The 24,605-nt window shown below is 41.2% G+C and overlaps 1 protein-coding gene across 3 annotated transcripts in view; it reads left to right on the top strand.

Moving 5' to 3' along the window:
* The window catches only part of MGA (MAX dimerization protein MGA), a 55,706-nt gene extending 33,885 nt beyond the window's left edge, over window positions 1–21,821 (top strand). For all 3 annotated transcript variants that reach the window (XM_069857988.1, XM_069857986.1, XM_069857987.1), the window contains 8 exons: window positions 8,483–8,607; window positions 9,949–10,000; window positions 11,677–11,859; window positions 12,564–12,675; window positions 14,240–14,488; window positions 15,545–15,721; window positions 16,123–16,275; window positions 17,283–21,821. In XM_069857988.1, the coding sequence (XP_069714089.1) occupies window positions 8,483–8,607; window positions 9,949–10,000; window positions 11,677–11,859; window positions 12,564–12,675; window positions 14,240–14,488; window positions 15,545–15,721; window positions 16,123–16,275; window positions 17,283–18,577 (2,346 nt within the window). In that variant the 3' untranslated portion in view covers window positions 18,578–21,821. The remainder of the gene's footprint in view (window positions 1–8,482; window positions 8,608–9,948; window positions 10,001–11,676; window positions 11,860–12,563; window positions 12,676–14,239; window positions 14,489–15,544; window positions 15,722–16,122; window positions 16,276–17,282) is intronic.
* Window positions 21,822–24,605: the final 2,784 nt, after the last annotated feature.

Raw genomic sequence — 24,605 nt, 5'->3', positions numbered from 1 at the left:
TTTGTTTTGGAAGCAGGTTGCTATGCCTTTTTTGACTGATATGGTTTGATAAACCATATAAGAGTATCTCTTCACCGTAAACTCACACAAACATGAGTAGGCTAGCTTTGGTTCTAGAGCGGTAAAGCTGAGGAATGAGATCTCGGTGGAATGTAAAAACCTGTCTGGAATTTGAGTGAGTTCTTGGTTTATCGTAGAATCGTAGAATGGTTTGGGTTGGACGGGACCGTAAAGATCGTCCAGTTCCAGCCCCACTGCCATGGGCAGGGACACCTCCCACTAGTACAGGAAGCTCGAGGCCCCATCCAACCTGGCTTTGAGCACTTGGAGGGATGGGGAATCCCCGATCTCCCTGGGCAACCTGTTCCAGTGTCTCACAACCCTCATAATGAAGAATTTCTTCCTAATGTCTAATCTAAATCTTCCCCCTTCCAATTTAAAGCCGTTCCCCCCCATCCTGTCACTACATGACCATGTAGAAAGTCCCTCCCCAGCTTTGTTGTAGCCCACTTCTGGTACTGGAAGGCTGCTGTAAGGTCTCCCCAGAGCCTTCTCTTCTCCAGGCTGAACAACCCCGATTCTCTCAGCCTGTCCTTGTAGTAGAGGTGCTCCAGCTGCCTGCAAGTTAAGATAGTATGTCAATACCTAACAGAGAATTTAAAATCTAAATATACGAGTCTCTACTGGGATGTACTCTTTTTATCAGCAGAGTGCATTCAAGACAAGCTGCACTGGTGGTGTTTGTCCGACTGGACGAAGTCAGATTGCATAAACAGACTACTAGAGCACATTTATCTGTTTCACTAAGATAGTGGAAACATAGAAGCAAAGTCTGCAGACTTGGCCACTAATATTTTTGTTTAGTGGAAATACTAGTGACATTCCATAGTAGTCTGGAATGTGGACTGGTTTTACTTACTCAGGAAGTAGCCATTAAACACCTCAGAAAACTCCAGTGAGAGTCAGGATGATTACTACTTACCTGTAGCTGTTGCTTTTTCTTCTTTAAAGAATGTTTTCCCACCGCTGGCTCTCAGTGCAGTAATGACTCCATTGTTTTTAAGTTTGCATATTGATGCTCTTCCTACTACTTTCTTACCTTGTCCTAGTTTTGTGTGCTTGACCTAGAAGGCTCTTGTAGACTGCTGTCTACTCAACAAAAAGAGAGGCTTCCTGAGAGTATATCCATGCCCTTGTGCGCTTCCTATCCTGAATTGCATCAAGAGAAGATTAGGAAGGGTTATCATCTTGGGTTTGGTATGAATAAAACCACCTGAGCTTAAGCCAAAACCAGGGTTATGGTATTTCAATGCTACAAAGAGTCCCATGGTTCTGTGTAACTTCTAGTCTAAACATAGCTTCTCTATCTGGCAAGTTATTTTAAATGTTGTTGAAAGGTGTTTTTCGGTAGTTTTGCTGAACATTAAAATTAAAAGAACTGTTGGAAATTATTATAAAATTGTAAGTTTAATAAAAAGTGCAAGTGATGTTTTGTGGATGATATAGGTTCTAATAATCTCTTGCATATTCTGAGCTTTTGGTACAGACCAGTTGTGAAATCTGCAGACGTTGTAGCATAGAAGATAGGTCCAGAAAGGAGGCATTTTCTTGGGTAATGTCTAAGGACATCCATTTCTGCCATCAGGCAGTTTGCTTTTCAGAAACCAGCAATTGGGATGTAGACTGCCAGGAACAGGTAGATAAAAGTAAGAAGAGAATTTTTGGAAACAGGCATTGAAATGCAGAGAGGGAAAAGTCCTGATATTTCTTTAGCAACTTTGCTACTTCTGTTGTAGTGCAGGACTGCTCTTCTTGTGTCTCCATTCCTTAAGGCATTATGCTCTTATAAGCCCAAAGGCATTGAGAAGTTTTGCAAGTACAGGACCTGTGGAAAGACTGATGCTAGAAAGGTAAGGCTTCTACAATCATTAAGTTTTGCACCTCAACAAGAAGTCTTCCTTGGCTATGAATGAGATTCAGCCCTTGATGGATTGGCATAGGAATAGCTGTTCCTATGTCAGAACTTAAGTGGAATTACTTCTGATGATGTCACAATTGTGGTATTTTTTTTCCTGGTTTTAAGGAAGTTAGAGGTAGAGAAGAAAGACTTAGCATCCTGAAACATTTTTTCCCTTTATTGTTAGAGTTTATGGATGACCCAGGAGAATGGGCAAGAATGAAAAGTGCTTTATGTATAATGAAATACAACTACGTTGTCATAAAATGTAACCTGTTAAAATTACATAACTCCATACCTCTTACCCATGTAATATTCTCAACATAGAATCATAGAATCATTAGGTTGGACAGGACCCACAGGATCATCGAGTCCAACCATTCTTATCAAACACTAAACCATGCCCCTCAGCACCTCATCCACCCGTCTTTTAAACACCTCCAGGGAAAGTGACTCAACCACCTCCCTGGGCAGCCTGTTCCAGTGCCCAATGACCCTTTCAGTGAAAAATTATTTTCTGATGTCCAGACTGAACCTCCTCTGGCAGAGCTTGAGGCTATTCCCTCTCATCCTGTCCCCTGTTGCTTGGGAGACCAACACCCACCTCTCTACAACCTCCTTTCAGGTAGTTGTAGAGAGCAATGAGGTCTCCCCTCAGCCTTCTCTTCTCCAGGCTAAACAAACCCAGCTCTCTCAGCCGCTCCTCATAAGACTTGTTCTCCAGCCCCTTTACCAGCTTTGTTGCTCTTCTTTGGACTCGTTCCAGAGCCTCAACATCCTTCTTGTAGTGAAGGGCCCAGAACTGAACACAGTATTTGAGGTGCAGTCTCACCAGTGCTGAGTACCTGGGGAGAATAACCTCCCTGGACCTGCTGGTCACGCTGTTTCTGATCCAAGCCAAGATGCCATTGGCCTTCTTGGCCACCTGGGCCCACTGTTGGCTCCTGTTCAGTCGCTGTCAGCCAACACCCCCAGGTCCTCCTCCTCCAGGCAGTTTTCTAGACGGACTTCTAGTCTGTAGCACTGCACAGGGTTGTTGTGCCCCAGGTGCAGGACCCGGCATTTGGCCTTGTTAAACCTCATCCCATTGGACTCTGCCCAGTGGTCCAGCCTGTTCAGATCTCTCTGTAGAGCCTCTCTACCCTCCCACAGATCAACACTTCCACCCAGCTTAGTGTCATCTGCAAACTTACTTAGGGTGTATTTTGTCCCCACATCCAGGTCATTGATAAAGATGTTGAACAGGGCTGGATCCAGCCCTGAGCCCTGGGGAACCCCACTTGTCACTGGCCTCCAGCTGGATTTCACACCATTTCCCACCACTCTCTGGGCCTGGCCATCCAACCAGTTTTCCACCCAGGAGAGTGTGCGCCTGTCCAGGCCAGAGGCTGACAGTTTCTGAAGCAGAATGCTTTGAGAAACTGTGTCAAAGGCTTTACTGAAGTCCAGGAAGACCACATCCACAGCCTTTCCCTCATCCAGCAGCCGAGTCACTTTGTCATAGAAGGCGATCAGGTTAGTTTGCCAAGACCTGCCTTTCGTGAACCCGTGTTGACTGGGCCTGATCACCTGGTTCTCTTGCATGTGCTTCATGATAGCACTCAAGATCACCTGTTCCATGACTTTTCCTGGCACTGAGGTCAGACTGACAGGCCTGTAGTTCCCTGGATCCTCCCTGCGACCCTTCCTGTAGATGGGCACAACATCAGCCAGCCTCCAGTCCAGTGGAACTTCCCCAGTCAGCCAGGACTGCTGGAAGATGATGGAAAAGGGTTTCTCAAACACATCCGCCAGCTCCTTCAATACCCTTGGATGGATCCCATCCAGCCCCACAGACTTGTGGGTGTCTGGCTGGGCAAGCAAGTCTCTAACCACCTCCTCTTGGATCATGGGACACTCATTTTGCTCCTCTAGCTCCTGAGTCCGTACACAGAGTGACCAACTTTCCTTACTATTAAAGGCTGAGGCAAAGAAGGCATTGAGTACCTCAGCCATGTTCTCATCCCCTGTCACTGTTCCTTCTGCATCCAATAGGGACTGAATATTCTCCCTAGTCCTCCTTTCATTGTTAATGTATTTATAGAAATATTTTTTATTATTTTTCACAGACTTGGCCAATCTGATTTCTAGTTGGGCCTTAACCCTTCTCATTTTTTCTCTGCATCATCTCACTTCTTCCCTGTAGTCCATCCAAGATGCTTGTCCCTTCTTCCAAAGCTCACAGACCCTCCTCTTCTTTTTGATGTCTCTCAAGATCTCCCTACTCAACCAAGCTGTTTTTTTTTCCCACTGGCTCCTTTTCTGGAACACGAGGACTGCTTGCTCCTAAGCTGCAAGGATTTCCTTTTTGAAGTGTTCCCAGCCCTCATGGGCTCCCTTGCCCTTCAGGACTGTTTCCCATGAAACAGTCTGAACAGTCTTCTGAACAGTCCAAAGTCTGCCCTCTGGTGGAAGTTTAATGTGACTGTTTTGCTAATCCCCCTCTTCACCTCACCTAGAACTGAAAACTCTTTCATCTTGTGATCCCATGATCAAAGAACCCAAAGCCTCTCTCCTCACACCAGGCTCAGAGCCAGGTATTAATCAAGTGCTTCTTTTTGACCTCTTGCTCCTCATTCCTTAGCATTGGAATGGAACTAAACTCGTGCCCCAGAGCCCTCCGTCATTCTCCCAAGAGCTCTGAAGTCTCTCTTGATGGCTTTCAGCTTTCTGTGCTGTGTGTCATCATTGCCGATTTGAAATACTACCAAAGGGTAATAATCTGTCTCTTTGACCAAGGAAGGAAGATAACGGCATGTATCTGTTTAATAGTTCTGTAATTTAAATACTATCTTAGAAAAACTTTTGTTCAGCCAGTATTGTTGTTCTGGCATGATGTTGCTTTCCTTCTCTTATTGGGCCCAAGGGAGGATTGAAAAACTGCTGTGGAAGCAGCTATGCTACATGCTTACATCACCTGTGTAGCTCAACAGAAGGTCTGCATCTAGGGAGATGGTGTAATTTTTATATCTTCTAACTTTCTTTTGCTTTCCCTTCCCTCCACACCTACCAGTTAGTAGACTTTGATTTTAGATTGAAGCTTATGCTGTCCTTCTCAGCTGAGGAATTCTTGGAATTTCAGCACTCTGGGTTTTCTAGTGCATCCTCTGCACTGTGTGAGCCCTGGGTTAGCAATTAAGGACTTGTAGACAATTTGGAAATCTTCAGTTGTGTTTTTGATACTTCTGTCTTTCTTTGACTTTATGCGAATGATTCAGTCTCTGCTTTTCGATGGGGAAGCTACAGAATTGACTTAAAGACAGTTTAGATGCATCTGTTGTCTTAAGAACTAAATGGCTTGGAAAAAAACATGCAAGAAGTTGCTCTTGTTCATTAAAACCAGATCTTGACAAATTCTGTAACAAGTAGAGCAAGTGTAGAAGTTGTTGCAAAATCGCTGCTGTTTGCATAAATGATATTCTTCAAGTGAGATTTTACTTAGTAGAACTTAAATTCTTTAACTTCCTGTAAGCATATAAAGCTACATGACAGACATGAAACAAAGCTGTGTAACGTTCACAGGCAGTGTTTGAATGTTGTTGAAATACCTGTGCTGAAACATAATGTAGCCTTAACTTGGTCACAATTTCAGTGGCCCCTCCACATGTGTTCTGGATCTAGACTGCAAGCAGGATTTGACTGGACCTTGCCAAGGTGCCAGGAGTGGGGTGTGGTGTCTCCTGACTTCTAATCTCCTGCTGTCTTGGAGAGCAGTGGTGACATGTAGCTCCTGACCAGCCTGTCAAGTTCAAAGTGATGCACTCCTTCCTTGGGAAAGACAGTTCATTTTCTCTGTCTGATCCCAGTGCTTTGTGAGAAAATGTTTACAAGATAGAATGTATAAAGATTTTATGGGTTTTCATGCACAGAGAGAAATCGTATTTCCTTAAATTCCTACACGTGTCAGCACCATACTTTCTAAAGTCTAATGAGAATTTGTTTTACCTCCATACTGCTCTTCATACTCGAAACAGGAACTGTCATGACATAATACAGGTTCACAGCTGTTCTGAAGGAAAGGTGCGAGAAACCGCAGAAGTTAGTAGACATAGAAGAACTTAGGTATCTCCTTTCCAAATTCAGAACTGACCAGAGATAAGAGCTGCTTTCCTGGGCAGTGAAGAATGCTGTCTTTAATGTCAGCAGGTGTCAAAGATATCTTTAAGGAAGAGAGAAATTGTTCTCCAAGGCGAGTAATTTCTCATCTGAGGTCACTCTCTTTGCTTTTCTGTTTCTTTTCCAACGGACATGACTTCTTACAAATGTAGAGATAGGAGGTAACATGGGATGGTGCCTAGTAAATAACATGGAAGTGTGCATAGCAACTTGCGGCATCATGCTTTTCTGTACAGATCTAGCAGCTACAGCTGATAGCCTAAGCATTATTTTTCTTTGTTTCAGCAGTAAGATCTTGATACTTCATAGTAAAGGAAGAGGTATCAGCTTCTTTGCAGGAGAGTAGTTTAGAAGGTTATACGTCTTTCTACACATAATCTGTGCTACTAACACTTCATAGGACCCCTCATGTCATGAAGGTGATGGAAGGCTTCGGCACAGTTGAGAGTGGGCTTATGGGGGTGAGGATGCTGCATGGTTTTATTCTTCAGAGACTGGAAGATTTTACAGGCATTATTGCATATGTGTGCGTATGTATGTAGACAGTAAATAGGTGCTTTTTTAAAATAGGTATATATGCCCTCTTTATGTAAAATGAGTACGTACACTTGTGATATACTTTACTAAGGGCTATATCACTACAAAGTGTATGTTGCAATATTTCACAAAGGTGTTATCATGGTGAAGGCAGACTTGCTTAACTTTTCATACTGATTCTGTTTTCAGTTTTTTATTACTTCAATCATACAGCCATGTGTTTAAAAAATGCTGATGATTTCCTCTGGCAGCATGATTTACAGTAGTGGACATGCTGTAGTGTCTGTAACTAAGATGGCATTTTTTTATGTTCTCCCAGTTTTAGCCCTGGTGTGAGTTGTGGGTTTCAGGGTTGTGTTTGTCTGTGGTTCAGAAAAGGTTGTGTTTAGTCAGTATGAAGAAGCCAAATACTCTCTCAAACATTAGATTATTGGAGATCCTGCTTCTCTGTTAGAAAGGAGATTATCAGCTAAGATTTACTGTCTGGTTGTAAATTGAGTCCCTTTAATGTACTGTAGCTGCAGATTTCACTGGTATAAATTTTATGACTGATGATTGGAAATGTACATCCTTAGCCACTGATTAGCTACCATTGTGTGGCTATTTAGGCTGCTGCTGGTTGGTTTCATTATAGTGCTGTATATAGCATAATCTGGGGTCAGCTGAGTAAGTGCTACACTTCCTCCTTTCTAATCAGTTTTTTAATACAGCAGCGTGAGTTGCAGATAACTTTAAATAATCATTATCACAAAAAAGCATTTATTAGAGGCCATTTACTGATCCAGTATGGCACATTGCTTCTTTTTCCTGTTCTGCAATTAGTGTATTTTTGTAATTAACCATTTGCGTCAATTTCAGGTAAGTATTCAGTTCAGAGAAGGAGGAGATTGCAGCTCATCAAAAAGAAAGAAAAGAAGTATGAAGAGGAGGAATGAAAGACAGGAAAGAAGACTAGGAGGAAGACGAAACTGGGTTGGTTCAGGGAACTGAGTGAAATAGAGTACAGATTGGAATTATAGTTAAACTTTCTTACTTGAGGAGAAGGAGTTCTGCATTCTGTAAGCAGACCAAGGACTTTAATATAAAACCTTCAATTAAAATAGTAATACAAAAAATTGCTTGAATAAGGCTTGCTTTGTTGGAGTGGAGGTGTTGTCTGGTACTAGAAACAGTCACAAGATTGATATTTTACTGTTGTAGTTGCTACAGTACTGCTGTTGTTCTGTCTCTCTCCACAGATGGTAGCAAATTTTCTTGGTCAGGCAAGCATGGAGAAAAAGTACTTTTGAGAATATCATAAATACTGGGCAGTGTTTTGGAAAGAGCCAAAATCATACTTTTCATCATATGAGCACTTTACTGTATGACCAAAGAAGTGTGGTTGTATGATGTTCTGACTGTTGGTGTCTTAGGTGCAAGAGCCCATTGCCAAGGTGATAACTCTCATCTTGCATCAAAAAAATATTAGTTGGCAAGAGTCTGCAGCAGTAGGTTGTAAAGGCAGTTTAATCTTATTTGAGAATAGAGACAGGAAATCTCTGCCCTGTGAAAATTTATCTCGCCTATAGTAAAAGCATAAATGACTGAGATGGATTTTGCCCTTAGCAAATTCATTTTCTAGAGTTGCTAGTGGGATGAATTCCTAGAGATGACAGTTAAAATAACCACCTGCTTAGCACTGTTTATTGGCCAGTGTGGCTGGAGCTGTTGATTCTTTAATGGTTCTTAATGTTATAATGTAATTTCTTTTGAGACTGAAGTGAAACTGTTTTGGCCTGAGCTCTGTTGCTAAGTAGATACTCATTTTAAAAAACAAAACAAAAACTGTTCCAGGGTACGTGTGAATACAGTGAGGATGACGAGCAGGTGGACATTGAGACCGTGGAGGAGCTTTCAGAGAAGATTAACATTGCCCGTCTGAAGGCCACAGCTGCTTATATCCGACCTTCCAAACAGAAGTAAGCATCGTTGGAGAGCACTACAGTTTTGTATTTTATTGATGAGCTGACACTGAATGAACTCATTAAACAGGTTTAATATGATGGTAAGACAAGGCTTGTGCAAGGTCTTCCTGGGCACTGGTGCTTCCAGTGTCTGTGAGGATGGAGTTTTCAGAACTAAGAGTAGACTCAAGTTGTCTTCCCCCTTTCCCCCCCAGTTAATTTGTTCATGGGGGTATGTATCTTGTAATGTAAAAATTATTATCAGTGTATCACCTCCCTTCTTGCAAACTGAATGTGAGTAGGGCCATCTTGGTTTTAAATATGATTTTGCCTGCCTTGGTCTTACTGATAGACTTGTTATTTTTAGGCCACAGTAGTCATTGGCTTAATCCTTGATCCTGTAAATGAAAGCTTTGTATTTGGGACCATTGCCCCAAAAAAGAAAGTATTTTCTTATTTTGCGTATAGACTGCCATGGTTGAATAGTGTGGCTTTTGAGGGGGCACCATTTTGCTTTTTTTTCTGGTTTTATTATTGTTGCTGCCCTTGCATTTGTAATGACAAAATTGCAAAGTGAAAACATGGTTTACTTTGTTTGTAAAGAATAGTTATGGCTATTTCTTAATTGCACCAAACAAAAGAATGGGGAACATGTCATCTGAAGTTGGTTTTATTTTTTATTCAAGAATATTTTTTGTAGAAACTGTGAAAATTGTTTGATGATACTTTATACTTCCCAGATAGGAACTATTTTTTTCCTTCAGAGATGCAGCTCAAATTCTATCCTTAGATGGTGACTTTGCTTTAAATTCTGAAAATTTCTTAGTGAGAGAGAAAAACAGATGTCATGTTTTGTAAAAAGTAATTCTTTGAAATATGTATTGTTCTTAGTTTTCTTGAAGCTCCAGAGACATGAGGAAGCTATATAATAGGATAGTAATAAATGTGAGACTATCGGTTGGTTGTTCTTAGTGGGGAAGGGATTATTCTGCCACTTGTATTGAATCTGTGTTCTTTAAAAAAGGAATCAAAACATAATGAAAAAAATGCTTTCTTTAGCTAACAGTCACAGGCTGAATTTATTCTCTTTGGCGTATAGTGAAGTACTTAGTCTTTTGCACTATGGGATAACTTTACAGATTTCAGAGCAGCTGAATTTTTTCCAGGATGATGGCATTGGAGTTGAGTTCACTTTCTTGAGAAAGCTCAACAGTGTCCTGCTTTCATGTAGTTATTCAAGGAAGAAATAATTTCAGGGGATAAAAATGAGCAATTCTAGGCTGTTGGAATGTAGTTAATGAGGGTAGAATGCATGAGATGAGTAGTGCTGGGAAAAACTTTTTACCTTTCTTCCAGATACCATGCTCGTAATTCTTCGGATGAAAAATTATCAGAAAAACCTACGAAGGTATATGTTTGCTCTCCTCTTTCCTTTCAGTATCACACTTCCATTTTAAAGATAAACTTTCATCTCAAGTGCAACTCTTAACACAATTTATCTCTTCCATATAAGTATGATTAAATGCAATAAGCCAAATGTGCCCATGGCGGGGAAGGGGCTCAGTCCAAATCTCTTTAAAGAAAGAGGACTGCTGCTGGTATCAATGGGTTTCAGATCAAGCTTTACGTATGGGAGATATATCTGCCTTTTATTTATTGGTACATTTGCATAGGCTTTGTGCTCTTGGCATAAATAATTTTTACAGTACACAAAATGTGAACAACTGAGAAATGTTTTTACGTGTCAAAGAAAGCAGCGTGTAATATTATATAAGCACAGTACTTGGCAAAGGATTTCTGAAAACGGTAGTTTAAATGACATGTATTTAGCTAAATTAAAGCTAACACAGAATCCTTTAAACCCAAAACTCATTGTATTCCTTCTGAAGCTTATGCTGTATTTTAGGTTGGCTTTGAAGCTGGTTTCAGTCACTGTCCGTGATAACTCTCTGTGATGTACTTGATGTCAGGTCTAGAGCTACCTGCTGGGGTGGGGATTTGAGGTTGGCTGTGAGCCTTGTGTGTCTTACATGTTAGACCAGACTGGTATGTATGCTTTTGCCTGAGATAGAGATGGGTTCCAGGGTGCTCTGCTTGCCTCACCTTCTCCATGTATTTTTCTCTCTGCCCTTGAAGTTACGGCATGAGGCCCTTTCTTGTAAGGAACCTAATGCTCAACACAAGAGCAGATAGAGGTGCAGCCTTACTGTGCTCTGTCTGCCTATGAGGGCAAAATGGATGTCAGGAGACAGTATTTAGATTCCTCCTAAGGCCAGCTGACTTTGAAGTATTATCACTAGACCTGAGGAGTCTTTCCACTGATTCAGTGTGGTTTGGAACAGACCTAAAATAATGTAAAAAAATGTGTTAATACTACTTTTTAAGTATTACTGCGTTGTGAAATAAATAACATAATTGTACAAAACCTGAAAGAGTAACAATGAAATAACAAACCCTTCAAATCTGTAGAGATTATTAGTTATGCTTATTGCCTCTCAGCCTTTTTGGAAACTCGAGCAAATTCAAAATTGGAGCCTGTCTGACTCTTCCTGTTTCTTGAGGTGATAAATTTCAGTGCCGTCTTTCCTACATTCTTACCTACATTGTCTCTTGGCCCTAACCCATATATACTTACGAAACAAAATAGAAATCAAAGTAGCTTAACTCCAGGAAATAATTCAAGTGTCCTGTATTTGTGATTAGTTTACTTATTAATAAACTTTTTTTGATAAGCAAGCAGCAAAAAAAATACGGCTCAAACATGATTTTGCTGTAATCCTGTGTAATCCTTTGTAGCCTTGTATTGCAAGAAATGAAAGCTTATTAATGGAAGGGACTGCTCATGATCTTTTCCTTTAGGATTGATGCAGTTACGTTGGTATACGATTTCTTGTTGGTTAGCATTTCATGCTTATGGCATGTGCTTCTGACACTGAACTTTCGTGAAGACATAATAGGAGAATAGCATGGCATGGAATCTTCAGATGTCTGTAGAAACATTGTAAATCAGGCATGCCTTTGAACATTGTTTGCCATTACATTACCTTTTTTTATTTAAACTGGTCAATATGGTTACTTCTCCAGAAACCTCCGTTCTGGAACAGAAAGCTGAAGACTGAAGCAGAAGCCTTTGCTCATTACCGCCAGACACACACAGCAAATGAACGTCGGCGACGTAATGTAATGAGAGATCTCTTTGAAAAGTTGAAGAGAACTCTAGGGTTACACAGCCTTCCCAAGGTCTCCAAATGCTACATTCTCCAGAAAGTAAGTACTTTGAAGCTTAACTGAGGAGGAAATTAATTTAACCTGGACAGAGTAAGTATGCTGGTATGAACAATTTGAGCGAGTCTTAGTGATGCTGTGAGTAGAGAACTTCTGTCACCTTTACAGGAGTCTCTAGAATAAAAGAATACCTGAAAGAATCTGTATTCTTAAAAGCTTAATCTCGATGACACAGATGCATGTTTTCTGTTAGCCATCTCCTTATTTTATTTGTTTTGACTTTAACCATGGAAGGTTATATCTTAGTTCCTTAGTGATTTACTGTGCACATCGGGCAGTTTTGAAATACATTGAGGAGTTGCTTTTTTTTAATGCAGTAGAAGGTAGTATTTCATTAAGTATTACTGACATTAAAAACTTAATTGTAAAGATGTAAATGATAGGAAACAGATGCTGTAGATTCGTAATGTTTATCAGCTATACCTTGGATTTGTGGGGTAAAAGGTGGTGTTTTTTTTTTTGACCTGAACTTTGGAGGAAGGACTAACAAAAGATGTTTCTCGCTTTCCAGCATGCCTTTAAGGAAAGCTGGTATTATGTGGTACTTCACATACTTTCTTTGAGCCCTAGTTTTTCAAGATGATGAAAATGACTAAAGAAATTTTGTAAAGGTTTCTGGGAAGGAAAATTATTTTATCTTTTTATGTATCATTGGTTTATATATCAGTTCTCTAACACTTTCCTAGGCCTTTGATGAAATCCAAGGATTGACTGATCAGGCAGATAAGTTTATTGGACAGAAGAATTTACTGACACGCAGACAGGATGCTTTGATTCGAAAAGTATCCACGCTTTCAGGTGAGACTGTTTTTTGGTACAGACTAACTGGAATAATAAAAAAAAAAGGCCTTTAAGAACAGGAGTGAGTGGAATAATAAATACTCTGTGGATTGGAGTGAGTCATTAGTTCACATAAAATTTTGATTTCTGATGCCAAATAATGACCTGCTAAGCTCTGACTCACAGATATGCTCATCGTGCTGGTAAGAACTGCTTTTATTTTCCTTTATGCCTGAAAGAGGTGTAGAATGATCTCTCTGCTGCAGGCCACAGGCTTGGGGTCCTGTGCATTGAGTATGCTTTAGTGGGGTAGGGGGGAAAGTCACTTCATTCTGTTGTTGATCACTTCCTGAAATGGCTTTTTTGCTCAGTGCTTCACAAGTACACCCAGCTGTCTTTGATGAGTGCCAAAACCTATGACTCTTCTGGTCAACTCTGCAAATAACTATCTGGTACTGCTTTTCTGAGAGCTAGCGCTAGTTGTGCCTAGAAGGTGGCAGCTTTGCCCATAGAACAAAATTGCAGTATATTCTGAGCTGCCATGCACGTAGGCATTTCAAGGCAAAACCACATTGTATTGATTGTGTCTTTCTGTCTCATTTAGAGCTGTTAGAAAGCTGCAACACATGTTCAACCAGTGCCAAGATTTGTGTGAACAGACAAGATATTAAACTAGTCTTACTGTCTGGGAATAAAACCAGGAGACTACCTGTAAAGTAGAAATGAGAGAAACTTGAATCTTGTATATTTACATGAATTAGTTCATCTACATTTGAGGTGCTTGATGAAAAAACAAAAAAAATGTAAAAAATTAAGAAGTGTTTTAGTTAATCCTCACCTTAATCCAGAAATGTATGATAGGCTTTTGGGTCAGGGAATGAAAGCAAATAACTTTGCAAAGTGGTTTTCTGATCTTTTGCTTACCTAGTGAGGAACGTCAAAACTGATGAGAAAAAAACTCTCAGGAGAGTTAGCTAAATATAGACTTAATTAAAGATGGACTGATGTTAAAACATAAATACTAAGTAGGAAACAATCCAGTATAGTTATTTCATATTAAATTGTGTGCCTCTGCAGAAAAATATTATTTATAAGGTGTGTGTGTGTGTGTGTGTGTTCAAGGTTATGGGTTTTGTGTCAGTGGTAAGCTGTGGGTTTGCCTCAGTGTCATTTGAGTAACGGGGTCCGTTGGTCCAAGAAATTTCATAGCAGGTAAAGGTATCATTTTGTCTGGTAGTCATACATTTATCATTAGGAGAGGTGTGAGGGTTTGGGTTTTTTTTCACAGCTGTGAATGTTTTCAAATGGTACTTGTTCAGCAACAGCCAGGGCCTGTCCTAGCTGATTTCTGCTCATCAAAGTTACACATAAATTTAAAAACCTATGGATGTTTCGGAAGGGAAAAAAAATTTTGGAGTAAACAAGTAATTACTTCCCTCTGTTATTAAGTTTGCAGTTTACGTGATGGGGTGGTGGTTATCGTGTATCGAGGTTGGATGTTGCCAATAGATTTTTAGTTGTCTTAAACTCTTTATCTTTGGAAAGAGAGTTTGGAGATAGGTTGACTCTAATTTTTCTGCAGGGAAGACAGAAGAGGTTGTCCTGAAGAAGCTAGAATATATTTATGCCAAACAAAAAGCAGTTGAAGCGCAAAAAAAGAAGAAACCACCTGAGTCAGAGGCATCTGTCGTAACCTCAACTACTAGCAAACAGCAGGAAGGATCTTCTGCTCCCTCCAGAGAGCTACCCCAAATGGCTGTGCCCCAACTGACTATGACAAACAGAAGAGGCAAACCATTGATACTTGCCAGAAAAGGACCCCGTGCCACAGGTGGGTTAAAAGCAATGCACATTTTGCATAAAGCGAAGACGGACATTGAAGCAGCAACCCATGGGAGGGCAAAGTGCTGTCCTGCTTGTGCTGCTTTCCTGAAGCAGAATCGAGTGTAGGACCAGGAAGTGTCCCTCCAATAGGTGTTGAAACCATTTGCTTTCAGTAAAGGTAGGATCAGCACCACAGAAGTCTTCAGCAGAACATGACTTTAGAGTTTCAAAACAGTGTGAAATAAATTCCTGTTATGTTGCCCTTTGGTGATAGGCGTCTCACTGCAATCCTACAGTAATTTCTGAAAGTCAAAGGTGGTTCTTTTTCTGCTGACTCAAAACCCGAAGCTCAACCCAAAGAAGACTGGAGTTGTTAGAATAGATTCAATTTTTAAAACATCATACCCCGCCCCGAACAAGCTAGCTCTTAAGGTGGTGCAAGACTTGCTTTTAAATTAAATGACAAAATTGTCAGATGCTTGAAAACTAATTTTTTTTTTTGAGAGGTATTTGGGGTTTATGGAGATTTTTGCACCATAAACATAGGAAGGAAAAAAAGAATGGCAGAAGTCCAGGCTTTGATGGTAGTACCACTATAATACTCTGTAAGGATCTGGTGATGTTTCTTTTTTTTGTAATAATAAATAGACTTTACTTGAAATGGTCTTGGACTTTTATAAAAAACATTTCGGTTTTCCAAGCCTCATTTCTGTCCAGTCCTGAGGAAGTTTGACATCAGAATTTAGATGTGGTGAGAAGTTCCTTTATCTCTTTAAGGTGAAGAAGTCCCCTTTAATTTCAGCAAGACTGCTCTGATATTTGATCAGAGTACTGCTCTGGAGAGTTAAGATTATGTTACATTTCACAAAAAGATAGTACAAACTGGCTCTAGCTGTGTAGGTGGGGTTCCTGGAGCCTGCACAGCTTCTGCAGCAGCTTTCTAATCTATGCCTTGTCAACCTTCTAGCTGGAGTTCCTTCCAGCACTGGATTTCAGGGTATCATTTGCCATCAAGAGTGCTGTGCTAGAATATATTACTGATTTATATATTTCTTTTTTACAGTGGAGACCTCATCCTCACTCACACTAACTGCTGCGAGCCTCGTGATGACTCCACAGGGGCAGGTGCTTACACTGAAGAGCCCACTAGTACCAGGGCAGGTAGCAGCTGTTCCTTCCACGCTACTGCAGGCTGAATTAAAGCCTCGAGCTGTCAGCACTCCCATGACAGCACAGCCAGGTATGATCTTGTGAGGATGTGTTAATGAAAATCAGGATAATGCTGTTTGTCGATACAAAGTAAAGTGTTAGTTAATTTTTACTTTAATTTTGGGGTTTTTTTTTTACAACTTAACTGACTGAGGAAGAGCCTGACTTTGATAAGAGGGATTTATATAATTAATTAAAACTATCAGTTTATCAACAGGTAAGTAAAATCCATTAGATTTTTGCTATTCCCAAATTAGAGAAACATATGGAAGATTTCTTAATCACCTAAACAATCTGTATTTCTTCTTCTTACCACTCTCAGATGGTATTGCCTAGACATGCAAGGCTCTTATTTTGGCTTGACTGAGTATCTGAAAGGCTCTTGTTTCCACCTTACATCCTGCCCCCCCCCCCCCTTCCTTCTTGGATAAGGTATTGCTTCGGTGGTGATTCAGCTGCCAGGATCAACAGTTCCTGTCCAAGTAAAAGGAATCCTTACTAACTCTACCATTCCCCTTACACTGTCAACTGTTGCTGGAAACCCAGTGCCCTCAACAGTAGTATCAGCTGCAGAGCCCCATTCAGGTATGCTCTTTATTTTTTATTATCTTTTTGCTTGTGAGCAGGCAACAGTACCCTTGCAAAAATGAAGTTATATTGTTTTCTCACTGGGAACTAATGATACATACGTATTGTTGTCTGGGAAGTCAAAGAAAATCACTATCAAATGTTTTGAATGGTTTAGAGGGGCTTCTAGAGGATTAGAGATGGGAGCTTTTTAACTTTCACCTCACTGAGCCTCCTTACCTTCAGCAAAATCAGAATAAGTGGGGACTGGAACGTATCTGTTGTAATGCATCTTGCAGTGCAAAATGATGGTGGGGCTGTTGAAAACATTTGACTGTTACATCCAGGCTTTTACTCTGGCACAACTTTTTCTCATACCCTGCCAGCTCTGTTGCCCATTGGAGAGATGTTTTTCAAGGCTGACTACTGTACATTAGGACTAAGTGTGGAGTGGTTCCTCCCAGCAGTGCTGTTTGCTGTCTGTTGTGTAAAAAGCAAGCCACTCGATTTCTGCTTCATTGTAGTCATTTGGTCATAATGAAAACGAAAAGTTCGCTTCAGATTTGAGGCTGTGAAAAAAAACCTGAGTGCGATAAATAGGAAAGTGCTTGGAGGCAAAAAGTGTGTAGTCCCCTAAATGCCTCTGTAGCATTATGCACAAAACCAGTATTGCTAAATACAAGCATAAAAGTAAAGTGTGAATAAAACAGTAAGAGAACGTAGTTATTTTGGTTTTCCTATGCATCACCATCAAAATTATAAGCACTACAGTTATTGGCATTTGTGCCAGCCTACTGAAGGAGGCTGAAGGTCTGGGCAAGTGATTCTGGGATAACAGATGGGGAGCTTGCTCTTTTTCTACAAGTTGAAACTTAAGCTCTTAGGGTTTTAAGACTTCATGTGACTAAAATTGTGAATAGCAGCTTACTTGAGGAAGACCCGAAAGTGATCAAATTTATATTTATTAGGAATTATCTTGCAGTTAGCATGGATCCTGATGGATGCTGCTTTGTTTGGTTTTGCAGAAAGTGAAGATTCATTCATGATGCCAAAGATTGTTAATGTAACATCACTGGCTGCTGAGGGAAGCGCAAGTCTAAACCTGAACAGAAACAAAAATTCTACTACAACAGCCGGAGGTGCTCAGGCTTCTGAGAAATCCTTGGTTGTAGATAGCCTGGAAAGTAGGAAAAGTGACAGCATTCTTTCAGAAGAAAAAGCCAAACTATGTCCTGGAGACAGTGGCAGAGATGGAAAAAGTACAACAGGTCCCACAAAAGTTTTATCTCAAAATAAAGATGACTTTCCACAGCTCCAGAACACATCATGTACAAAGGAACCTTCAGAGTCCTTTAGCAAAAAGCTCTGCATTGGTGAGTTTGTAGGAAGCCAAGCTAGGAGGAAAGACAGTGATCTTGGAGGGGAAAGATTAAAATCGAAAGAATTGTCATTTCGCAAGCTGCAGATCAAAGATTCCAGGATAGAAATGGAATTGAGGAAAGTAGCATCTGCGATGGAGGAAGCAGAACTGGATGCAAGTGAGTTACTGAGCAGCATTGAGGAGAGTGATGACACTGATGAAACCCTCACTTCGCTGCTTAATGAGATTGCCTTCCTCAATCAGCAGCTAAATGATGATGCTTCAGCTATGTCAGAACTGCCCAGCGCTCTGAACTCAAATTTCTCTCATGAAGGTGCAGAAGCTCGGCGGGGAATTGCCAGCAATCTTGCAGCAGATGGGACTTCCTTCCAGTTTGGCCACTTGGGAGGCAGTTTTAAGGACCTTTCAGAACTTCCAGGAGGTGGTGGCTCTATAAGCCCTCTCCTGCTGCACCTGGAAGATGATGACCTTACTGACGGGGATAAGAACTCTGGGGAGCCTTCATCTGAAGCAGATGTTTTAAAGATAGTAATAGGTGCTGAAATGAAGGATCCGCTTCCCAGTCTGTCTGTAGCTAGTGGTGGTAATAGCAAAACTGTAACGACCGTGGCAGAGACCATTAATGTGACTCCGCCGGTCTTGCAGATGAAAACTAATCCAGAAGCTAGTAATGCTGACACTTTGTGGAGGCCCATGCCCAAGCTGGCACCACTTGGCTTAAAAGCGGCAAGTCTACCAGCGGACTTGGAAGGGCAGAGTAATAAAGTGATGCCCTTATTGGCACCTGTAGTTGCAAAACTGGCACCCAGTGGGGTAAAAACTTCATTACCTGCAACTGTTCAAGAAGGACAGGATAGCAAAGTGATGCCCACTTTAGCACCTGTGGTTATGAAATTGGATGCTCCTGGGACCTTGCCTTCAAATTCAGCAGGCAAATAAGTTGCATGTATTTTCTAACAGAGACTGGAATGAAGATCTGGAGCAGCGAACCGGTGTCAGAATTTGACGCCCTCCTTTGTCTGCAGCGCTCATTTTCTGTATGGCATCAGCACTCTCTCCAACTGAGGGCAGGCCCCAAATTGAGAAATAAGTGCTATGAAACTTCAAGCATGTCGATGTATTTTTACCTCGCTGTTGTATTTTGGGTGTTCTCTTTCTCCGTCACAAAACAGGGAAGATGATCTGTAACCATTGCTGGGCACATGGTATCCTTCCAAAATTAGATCATTCACCGAAATAGTTTGTTAAAAGACAGAGAACTCTGGGATTTTGAAAGAGAATTTCCCTGCCTGCCCGCCAAGCAGGGAGGCAGCTGTCTTGTGGGGGAAAAATATGGATTACTTGGTTTTGTACCAGGCAAATTATCTATGCAGAAGTTGGGTTGTTCACATTTGCTATTTTTAATGTTTGCAGAATACAATGAATGTGCAGAAATGAGATTGCAGTTACTCTCAAACTTGTTACCTAGAGTAGTGGAAGGAAAATCTGAGACTGCAGAGGGCTGAAGTGAGAAGTTTTTATTCTTTGGTGCTAGATAGTTCTCTGGCAGAGACTCTTTCTAGGAGCTTATGCACAGAAGATTTTAGTAAACATCTGTAACTCACTACATGGAGAAGAGAACGGTATTTCCCAGTGTAATTAAAAACAGAGTGGTATGCTTAATGGAACTACTAAAAAAAACCCCTCACATTCATCCCCTGCCCCTACAGCAATACTCCCTCCTTCGATGCTTAGGGAATCAGGAAGGAAAAACTAGAGATTAAAAATAAATTTGGGCACCTTATTGCTACATCTTTAATCACATTGCTGAAGTAGCTTGAGTGTTTTCCCATTCTTGCCCTCTTTCCTCCTGTCATTCTTCAAGATGTATTTGGTAGCTAGGAATCTTAATAGGAAGTCTTGCTTCGTAAGAACAGAGAACGCTTTCAGGACTGTTGTAGCAAAGTGTAATTGAGCGAGCATATATGTGAATGTATATATGAAAATATGTGTATATCTTCCCAAACTTTCCGTTTCTTTATAAATTCAGGAAAGGTACTCAGAGGTTTCTCACTGCATTTGCACAAACTGTGTATAGCAAAAAGTCAACAAAAATGCTCATTACCAGGGAAATAGGGCAGTATTGAATCACGAGATGTATTTTTTATTCTTCTCTGCCACTGCTTACTCAATAGCTGTAGATACTCTTCTCTGTTCAGCTGCTGGATGTGAAGGGCCTACAGACTGTAAAGATATTTATATTTTTGTACACAGTTTTTGTTTTCATAGTTTTCTTGACAAATGAAATTTTCAGCCTAGGAGAGGTGTTTTGTTAATGAGTGTACACACAATCTTTTCCTATGAAGTTTGTAAATATGAGTTAGGGTGCGCTTGAGGGGCTTCTTAACTGCTCCAAAGAAGTAAAAAAGTTACCATGAAAATGATATAGAATTTGGTGGTGCAATTAGCTTTGTGTTTAGGAATGTAATCCCCTGTCCTACTGTTCCAGTAACAGCAGCTGTGATTTCCTCCTGAAATTCCCCATCTTTGGTGATGCAGTAATACAGGAATTTCATCTTTCCAGCACTGAGGTCGTGCAGGTGTTGAGTGATGTTCTTCCACATTTCGGGAGCAATGTTTGTACACAGTGCATCCACACACCCCCCTGTTCATTAAGCTGCATCTTCTGGATCTGTGTCCCAGTTAGATCCACCAGGGGATGTGTGTACCTTGAGTGTTTCCTCATCTTTTTAAAAATTATGTTATTTTTATGCTGCAGAGCAGAGAAGCCCTTCAAGCTTGGTATGCATAAAGTTACTCCAGAGCCTACATAAAAAAGGTTCTTCATCTGGCCATTCCAAATGGTGTGTTTTAAAGTGGTTACATATAACTCTTCATTGCCCTTTGCATATTTATTATTTTAATATTTGATACAAGTCCTGTTTTAGTGGTTTGGAAAAGAGAGCATAGGTCAACATGAGAGTCACGCAGGGTCTTACAGTTGTCAGTGAATGCCTTAGAAAAGGGAATTTACAGTATGTGTAACTATTTAGACATTTGTTGTTTATTATTAAAGAATTTTAACCTTATTTTAAACTAGTGGAAATCCAGAGAAACTACATCAGTTTAGTAGTGCTACATCAGATTTAAATTTATTTACCTGGGAATCTGTTTCTGAGCATTTCTAATAGGCTGAAGTTGCTTATTTTTTTCCCCTCTGGCAGTTTGTTTTGCCAAGAGATTTCACTCCTATGCGTGAAAAAGTAACCATGACTGTGCTGTGATTCCTTTTGGATTACTTATCACTGACCTTTCTTTTTGCACCCCATCCTTTTATGGTTCCAAATTACAGAAAAGTGTGCTAATCACATCTGAATACTTCTTAAAAGTATGTGTGCTTTGCACGCTTCTGTGGATCAGGAAACACTTAACATGAAAACCGTTCAAATATTACCCAAAATAAATGCTGTATTTAAGAGGATGTTTTGTCCATTATCAAGGTAATGGAAAATGCCTGGATGTATTTACTGTTTGGCACTGGGCAGTAGGGAATTTTATTGCAATAAAAATGTACTGTGTAAAGATAACAGCAAGCATTTTTGGTTCCTGAGCATGATTACTAGATTAACTAAGAACAGACCCTAAATTTGGCTGTAAAAAGTAGTAGCTGGTGCAGTTCCAAGTAGGAACTGTGATGGATTCTACTAGGCAACAAAGCATGTTCGAAATGCTCTTAGTTTTTGCTCTCTTTCTAACGCTGTCTCATGTCTGCAGCTTAACATTTTGCTATGAATTTAAATGCTGACTCTTTTTTTCAACTCTTTCCTCAAGCTGCCATTGGTTTGGAACAAACCTTTAAATATATGCTGTCTTTTGAGGCAATAATGCAAGAATATGACATATAATGAAAAGATTTTTAAATTAGGTGAATAAAGGAAACCCCTGCAAGGCGCACGTTCTCACTAGACCAAGAGACCTGGAGATTTTTTTTTACACATCTGTAAATAGACTGGAATGTTTTTAAGAATATAATGAAATGTCAGATATAGCTTTTTTTCCTTTTATATATTAAAATATATCTTTCCCTCTTTTCTGCTTTTGAAAAATTGATATTTTTGTAGAAATCTAACAGTACAAGACTTAAATAACTGTATGTGAGGGACAAAGTGTAAAACTAAAATAAAGCATTGAGGTCGATTAGAAACTGGCTTTGGAAATTTATTACATGGAGGGAGAGGGAGCAGAAATGACATGGTGGCGTGCTGCTGGTGACGTGTGGCGCTGGACCTGCGCAAGTCAACATGTGCTTAGGCTCCGAGGCAGGATTTTTTGGCAATGCAGATGACCAGTTAATGACTTGAACCAAAAAAAACAGGTAACTCAGAGGAGATTCCGCTTTTTAGTTTTGAGCAGGAGGCAAGAAATGTTATTCATCTTAAAAAGGGATTTTGACTTGGTAAATGCAGAAAAGGCACTGGAGGGGCTTTATTTCCACCAAAATATATCCTGAGCAGGAAGTCAGTGGGGCTGACATTCAGTCATGGCATAAAAAGAAAAGCCAACAGTTGAAGGTGAAGTCCACGTAAAATCTACTCTCCAGTCTCCCAACTCCAAGCCTAGGTTAATCTTTTGTTTGTTTCCTTTAGAGAGGCTGTAGAACACAGCTGTCATAGGAAGAAGTCTGAAGATCTGCCTGGGAGTGAAGAGTCGGAGGAGATGCTTTCTTAGAAATAGATAAAATGCCTGAAAGTCACCATATATCGCTTCCATATCCATTAAAAAGAAGAGAAGAAGCTTGCTAAATGCTTTTTGGTTGTTGGTATTTTTTCTTCAAAATAAAGCCAGTAATGAACATCTACAAATGAGCAGGTTCGACTTGCAGACCTGAGAGAAGAAAATGAAAAGAAGAAAACAATTACGTGTGAGGGTAAAGGATGGACAGGAGAAGAGATGTCGCAGGTATTTTTTTTTATAAGGCAGATCAGATCTCACAGGAGAGAATGAATAAAAATGAGTGATGCAGTCAGTAACGTATTTTTCAAACTTCTGAAGAAACCCTTCAGCAAGGCCTCATCCTGTGACTCCTTATTTTAAGGAGTAAAGTCACTTCTCTGGAATAGAAAGGAACATAAGCATAAGGTATATCCAATCATGTCTGCAATGTCAATAGGGTCCCATGATGATCCATGCTGGGGGTCTGTGTTTTCCAGCATATTCATTGTGTTCTTGGACACACAGATAATGGTACCGATAAGCTCAGCTGGCTAGCTGACTGTAGTTACAGGAAGCCTTTGCAATAACTGATTTAAGGCCAGGTTTGAGTCCACCAAAAAATGTGCAAAGGAGCAGTTTGTCCATAATTACCAATGAATGGAATCTAAGGAGCCTGAGGGGACTGGCAGATGAAGTTGCTAATCCACTATCCATCATATCCAGGAAGTTGTGGCAGTTTGATGAAGGTCTCACTGACTGGAAAAGGGGAAATATGCCCCCATTATTAAAAAAGGAGGACCTGGGGAACTACAGGCTGGTCAGTCTCACCTCTGCCTGGCAACATTACGAAGCAGATCCTCCGTGGGTCCAGAGGAGGGCCATGAAGATAAGTCCAGAGCACCTCTTCTGTGAGGAAAGGCTGAGAGAGTTGGGGTTGTTCAGCCTAGAGAAAAGAAGGCTCCCTGCAGACCTCATAACAGCCTTGCAGTAGCTACAAGAAAGCTGAAGGACATTTTACAAGGGCATGTAGTAATAGGATAAGAGGTAGTGACTTTAAACTGAAAGAGGGTAGCTTTAGTTTAGATATAAGGAAGAAATTCTTCGTTATGAGGGTGGTGATGCGCTGGTAGAGGTTGTCCGGGGAAGTTGTGGATGCCCTGTCCTGGAGACGTTCAAGGCCAGATTGGATGGGTCTTTGAGCAACTTGATCTAGTGGGAGGTGTCCCTGCCCATGGTGGGGTGGGGGTTGGAACAGGATGATCTTTAAGGTCCTCAAAATCCAAACGATTCTACAATTAAAAATTAGTTGCTGTCATTTGGGATCATGGTAGTGGAGGAATTGTGGTTGTTTCTGTGATTACATAAGCTCAGGGCATCGTTTATTTGCCCTTTTAACTGCTGCTGCAGACCAGAAGGTGCTCTGCTTGGTTGGTCCTGTGTTAGAATTTTGTGTTGCCTCAGCCAGCACCTTTGTTGTCTGGTTTGGGCATTCGGGAGCTGCAGGCCCATGACAGGTGTGACAGCTCTTTCTGAAGCCCCTCGTCTTCATTTTGAAATAGAATTCTACTCCTGGAAAGATATGGAGTCTCCACTTGTCTAAAAGTCTTTTCTGAAGAAGAGGAAAGCTGCTGTCTGTCCTTGCCAGCCATCCAGGCCTTGCAGGCACAAACAGCCCATACAGCTTTTCAAGCCTTTTGCCCCAGGTTTGCAGCCACACGACCTCCAGCGCGCTCAGTGCAAGCGTGTCCTTGTGCCAGCGAGGCATCCGCCAGCTGGGGCCATTTCAGTCAGTGTCCGGGGTGTCGCGCCTGCAGCTCTGTGGCCGTGGGTGCCCCTGCCCTCCCCTGGCTCAGCCAGGCTGCTCCAACAGCCCATTGCTGCCAGGAGGATTCCTGGGATAGCACAAGCCAAGGAAGACCTCTCCTTGCTTTAACAGTTCATCTTGCTCTCGTGAGGGTTCCCTGTTCTATGCAGGACTGTGCGTACAGGATGGTGGTTCCCAGAGGTTACAGCTGTTGGCGCCGGCACTCCTCTGGTGACCAGCAGATCCTGGAAATCAAAGCTGATGGGCTTGAACGCTGAGGTGACTTTCTAACAAGCTGACTTTGCAGCCTTTGCTCCTCAGTGCTCACCGTGAGGGTGGCAGCTGGCAGGACCAGGATCCCTGCCTCTGTGCGGAGGGGAAGACAGGTTGGTGGGGGCAAGCGCAAGGGCTGTGGTGCTGCAATAGTGGGGCTCACTCTCTGCTGTGCCAGCCTGCTGTGACACCCTGCGA

Source organism: Phaenicophaeus curvirostris, chromosome 5 (genome assembly GCF_032191515.1).
Source record: "Phaenicophaeus curvirostris isolate KB17595 chromosome 5, BPBGC_Pcur_1.0, whole genome shotgun sequence".
Classification (NCBI taxonomy): domain Eukaryota; kingdom Metazoa; phylum Chordata; class Aves; order Cuculiformes; family Cuculidae; genus Phaenicophaeus; species Phaenicophaeus curvirostris.
This window is presented reverse-complemented; position numbering and strand designations above follow the sequence as displayed.